Genomic DNA, 6,000 nt, shown 5'->3' with positions numbered 1-6,000 from the left:
AAATAAACAGGCCATTGATACAGCAAAGCCCAGGGTATTCAAGGGAGATCCCAAGAGGAGACGGCAGAGATGTCTTTTGGGTTGAGATCCATTATGTTCTTGACAAACAAATAGTCTAGCCTACCACCACTATGCCCAACCTTAGCCCAGATGGCAGTTGATTGAGTCGGCTTCTAATCTGGCCCTGATCTGGCAAAAATGTAGTCTGTGCCAACGGTATGCCAGAGTTGCACCATAAATGCATATAGTCTATCTTCATAGCGGCAGCACTGAATGTACATACAGTATGAAATAAGTGTAAGCTCAGCAGCACATGCTTTTTTGTGGTGGATTGTCCAGTTTCATTGCCTATTTGGTTAAATCACACACACACACACACACACACACACACACGTACGTGCACATGCGCACGCACATACACACATACACACACACACACACACACACACACACACACACACACACACACACACACACACACACACACACACACACACACACACACACACACACACAAATGTGGTGGGAATGTATTAGAAAACAAATACAAAGCCTGACCCTGGTTTGCTTTGCTTGCCATCGAGTGCAAAACCATTACAAACCATTAGGCACTTTGATGTCCCAAGCCCCAGCGAAGGGAGCAGTCTTTTAACTCCTAGGAAGGATTTGCCTGGAGAATTATTGAAATGATCTACAATTAGTCTGTCAGCTTGTCTTACTGAGAATGAGTACACTCAGGACAGCAAAGCTTTGAAGATCCCTTTGTTAACTAGCCTAGGCTACTGCAAGGATAACTTGTCTATTGCAAGCTAAATAGCACAGTGAGGGAAAGAGACAGAGAGGAGGGGAGAGAGACACACAGAGGGAGAGAGAGAGAGAGAGAGAGAGAGAGAGAGAAAATCACAATCCCAATCACAAAACAAGTCACTATACGAGCTGCATTAAGAATGGTTTAGGCAATTTGATCTAGGCCTACTTTATTAGCAGAATTATTTTGCATTAGGCCTACATTGGGCTACGTGATACTGTGGATTAAACTATGGTGTTAATCCTGCTTTTAATGTAATACGATTAGAAGATATTTTGAAGTGATCCAATTACTCTTGGCATTGGCGATACAATCGTAATTGACCCTAAATACTCAAAAATGAGATTGAAAAATTAGCCCCAATGAATTGTAAAGTGTTTTGAAGAGAGATGTCTCCGTTAAGGAAGTTTGTGTCTCCTTCGACTGTTTAGGTTACTATTTATTTATTTACTAGGGGTAGAGTAATAGTCACACTTGTATTTAAAAATAGATTTGTTCCAATAGTTTACTGGCCACAGTCGGTTGACAAGCCATTGCCTGATTGAATATTCATGTGCAAAAGGTAAGCGACACCGCTGAACCACCTTAACAGAGCTATGGCAGCCCGAAGCGGGGAGTGGAAGTTTGAGGGTCATGAAGATTGGTGGGTGGAGACCGCATGGGGACAACCCTTTTGAAAAAAAAAAGGGAAAATCACGTGTTTGGAGATCAAAGGATCTCCGCTTTGTAGGGCCAGAGAGGGAGAGAGGGGGAGTCAAAGAGAGCGAGAGAGCGCAAGCAAGCTAGCTAGCTGGCAGTCAAGCAAGCAAGCAAGCAAGCAGGCAAGCTAGCGAGTAAGCGAGCAATGCAACTCAGAAGGCTGCAATGGTGAAATAAGCACGATTCGTGAAGGGCATATTTTTTTGTTGCACAATCAAGAGAACATCGCGGTCTGAGACTCATTTGTTCCAGTTAGACTTAATTTCTTATTCAAAACCTTGAACACATTGGAAATTATGTCCCGATCGGCGCTGATCCAACCGGCAAGATGATGATTTTATCAAGGAGAGGGTTAGGTTGTGTAGCAGATTCGGTGGTCTTGGTGATTTTTGTGGTCACCTCTTGCTTGGGAACCGTATCAACCAAGGATACTGCCTTTGTGGAAGTTGTGCTTTTTGAGTCAAGTCCAAATGGAGATTATACCACTTACACGACCGGTTTGCAAGGAAGATTCTCCAAGGCTGGAGCCACAATCAGCGCTGAGGGTGAAATCGTACAAGTATGTAAACATTATTTATTAGTTGTGAGTGTACAACTACTATGCGGCCATTGCATGTGATTGCTTTTCCGATTTTCTCTCTACTTCTGACGCTCCTCGCCACAACTTTTTGATGGGCTGCGGGTGTGGGGGCTGGAGGGGGCTGCGCTATGTGAGGATGGTACTAGCTAGCTAACTAGCTATGCGGTCACAAGATGGCCTCTAACGTTATCTAGTAAACCTCAACTCTGTAAAACATACGATCAGTTAATTTAATATGTCTAGTATTCTGTGAGGCTCCCTTTGAAGCACCTCACATCACAACCTGGATGTGTACGTTCGACGCTTCAATGTTGTAGTGAGATCTTTTTTCTTTAACATGTCAGTGTGGAATAATCATGTTCGACAAAGGTTTGCCTCAAAATAAATCTTATTTACAATGGTTTATGAAACCATACGTTGTTGGCAGGAAAATATATTATTTTAAGAATAAATCCAGTTCCCCTCTTTGTAAAAAAAAGATGAGATTTCCTTGGTTTAGTGAAGCATATCTTGACGGGCCTGAAACTTTTTTCAAATAATACTGAAATAATTGAAATGTTGATTGCCTGTCACACAGTACAGACTACAGCCTGTTTCCCGCTCCATAAGCCTGTAAATTTGTAACGCGGTGTGTTAAAATTTATCCAGACTGGAATCTGGTCGATTCCTTTGAAGTTCTGAGCGTAGCGAACAGCGTCTCAGTATACCACTGTTAGGATAAGTAGCAACAATGCAAACATAAGTAGTCTATTACAACAGAAAGGCGATAAATAAGATTGGGTCATGAATTAACTCTTTGAAATAGTGTTGATCTTGATGAGAAGAAGAGTTGCGTGATAGTATAATCTGTTGAATAGTTTAATCCGCTGCTCGTCGTCTTTTTTGTACTCTTGGGCAAGTTTACCAAATGCTTTGAAAGCAGTCCAACTCCGTGGCGTTGTGTGGGTATTATGCTACACCCCATTCCCCTCCAATCATTGCAGCTTTTACATGTAAACGGAGAACGTGGAGCGATTGTTGTGCTCCGCTGAAAGAAATATGAAGAGCTAGTTGCCTAAGCTTTGATCATTTGCCTTAATAACTTTGAATTTGAGTTAAGAATACCTTCGTATGCCGTATGAGGTTTGAAAATCTGCTCACTGAAAATAAGCTCGACAGGCAGCGGCGAGTGGGAAAGCACATGAAAGAGACTTCAGAATCCACTGAGTTCAGTGCGGATCAAAGTTAGTACACGCAACGTTCCCTAGCCCACGTTTTCCGACATGGAGAGACTCTTGTGGGCTTTGTAACACCGTACTCCTTCTGCCGTCATTGAAATAGTAATGTTATTGTTTACTGACTGGTGGTGACGGGAAAATGTTAGGGCTGGAATTGGATCGCCTAAAAGAACAGTTTGTCAGTTAGGCCTACATATTCTATGTTTTCGTTGATTTGCCTGACAAACACATCATAATGAGGTAGATTTATAAATTATATTGTAAGAAACGTTTTATGAATGACAGATTCATTCAGGGTTGAAAAAAGATGAGTTGATTTACAACCCACCTGTAGCTGAGTAGGCTAGTGTGCAAAGCCTCTGTGAGTTTTTTTTTCTTCTCATAGCCTATATGAAGCCCTAATTGTATGAAAGGTTTGAGGAGATGCAAACCTATACTTTGCAAACCATACCCGTCATGGACTTCAATGCCATTTTTAATTTCACATTCCCTTGTGTCTTTCTCTATGTATTCCAGTGAAAGGAAATGAGAATTTATGGGAGTAAAAAAACTTAAAATGGATGTTATATTTAGGCTGTGCCTTGCAGACAGAGTTGGAATGTGAATGCACTCACATGTTGAGCGTGGCCTTAGTCACTTGTGCATGGGCCTTCATGCATGCTGTTCCTGTCCTGTTATAAGTGCAGTGCAAGGCTTTCCATTTTGGTGATACACTAGGCATACTTTATTATCATCTTACCCAGGTTTACTGCACCAAAGAAAGTATTGGATCAAAAAAAAAATGGATTCTCTGCATTTTCAACAGAGAAATTGACACTGTGCGAATGGTGTGGCTAGCCTATGTACAGTATGACTGCCCATGGTGCTGTAGCAAATCCGAGACCTTCACTTCTGAAGTTTGTGATCTAAATTGCAATCGTAGAATTTCAGCAGATGTTTGAGGACGTTGATCTATTTCATTCTTCTTCTTCTGTGTATGGGGAATATTTTGAGGCTCATTGTGGTAGGCTACCAAAGAATCATCCCCATTCACTGAAGGCAGATTGTGCAGCTAAAATGACAATGCGTGTCACTAGTGATGCTCTCATTTTGAGATGAAGGTTATGAACCAGCCAAAACAGTATTATTTTCCCTCCAGATAAGACAACACAGACCATTTTACATGTTGTGAAATGTCTGTAGATTCATGTCAATGTTAGAGGTGGCGTCTCTACATTCTAGATGGATTCTAGATGGTTCTGCACTGGCCACCTTGTTTTGAAGCTGGATATCTCTTATGCAGCTGAATTTCACTGTGTCTGCTGCTGTTGTGGTGTTGTCGCAAGAATCCCTCAAGCTTGCTCCAGTCCTGGTGTGTAGCTGTCTCTTCTCTGAATGGTTTTGCTCCCAGCTCCAGAGATGAGTCTGTCTTCCTGAACCTAGCAGTCCTCTATCATCCACCTCACCACCACCTCCACATAGCAACCCCATTACAGGCTAGCCTGCTGGAAGAGTGGTGCTGCTGTTTGCTATCTTGGATTTCTGGTTGGTTCTGCCTCTGCTATAGTGGATGAGCCCTCAGGCCTAAGGTTCTTTTTGCACGGTAGAGTCTTTCAAAGCAACACTGTGTGTGTGTAATATTTCGCCCTTTAGTAGGTGTGTGTGTGTGTGTGTGCACATGTATGCAGGCTGTGTGTGTGTGGAGGGGGGGTCCCTTTCCCTGTTCTCATAGGGCAAAAAAAACGAGTGCCTACTATGTGAGCCAAAACAAATAAATTAACTCAATTTGCTACTTGCTCCATGTTAGGGGAAAATGAGGTGACTGGTCTTGGCTAATACGCAAAACCAATGTTCCACTTGGCAAGTCCCCCCTCTGCCTGGAGTTGGTGGTGGTGGTGGTGTTTTTTTTTTCTTCTTGAATAGGAAGGTAATCAATGTCTTTTCAAATTATTCTCTTGGCAGTTGAGGTGGTGTGTTTTTTTTCTCCCCCGGACGAGGTTGGCTCGTGTGTTGCATTTTGAATACAGTTAAAAAGTGTTTAAGTCTGATGTTATTTAGCTGACTCATAGCTGAAAAGCATTTGGTTGATGTGACCGGATTAGCCCTAATGGCTTTGGAAGATGTTGATCCACAGTCTTAAACTTAATGGTCTTGTATTCAATTGTTTTATTTTTTTTTTCATTTTTATTTGTCCCTTGTATTTGTACAACAAATTTCATCAAATGGGGCCTGTGCTATTTAACTTGGGAGTTTACCATGCGATCATAATCGCTCGTGCTGTAATTTGAGAGTTCACAGTTGTCTCAAGGAACCAGGGACATGAATATCTAATGACAGCCTGCGTCTTGTTTTCTGAAGTAATGAGCTTCCTCCCTCTGGATTGGCCCACAGTGCGGGTCTCTCGGATACCAGCTGACGCCGAGGTGGAACTGGCCCCCAGTTGGCCCAGATCCGGGCGCCTGCTGAGGTCCTTGTTCCCATTTCGGTGGATGAACGCGATTCATCAAACTCCGCACAGTAATGTATACAGCTTGGATGTTATGCTCTGTGGAATATCCCCCTGGGATCATTCAGCCTAGATAGAGGTATAGACAATGGCTGGGGTGGTGGAATCATGCATCTGCCCCCAATAGCTAACCCCACCTACAGTACAGCCGTGTGTATGGAGAGACCAGAGTCTGTATTTTTGTTAAGATTGTGTGAATGAAATGATGATC

The 6,000-nt window shown here is 42.7% G+C and overlaps 1 protein-coding gene across 1 annotated transcript in view; it reads left to right on the top strand.

Annotated features, from left to right (window-relative positions):
• The first annotated feature begins 1,620 nt into the window (after nt 1-1,620).
• Nucleotides 1,621-6,000, top strand: part of znrf3 (zinc and ring finger 3) — a 76,154-nt gene continuing 71,774 nt past the window's right edge. Inside the window, exon 1 of the mRNA XM_062542488.1 lies at nt 1,621-2,066. Within this exon, the coding sequence (XP_062398472.1) occupies nt 1,836-2,066 (231 nt within the window). The 5' untranslated portion in view covers nt 1,621-1,835. The remainder of the gene's footprint in view (nt 2,067-6,000) is intronic.

Source organism: Sardina pilchardus, chromosome 8 (genome assembly GCF_963854185.1).
Source record: "Sardina pilchardus chromosome 8, fSarPil1.1, whole genome shotgun sequence".
NCBI classification, from domain to species: domain Eukaryota; kingdom Metazoa; phylum Chordata; class Actinopteri; order Clupeiformes; family Clupeidae; genus Sardina; species Sardina pilchardus.
The sequence above is the reverse complement of the archived record's forward strand: the minus strand, read 5'-3'. Positions and strand labels throughout refer to the sequence as shown.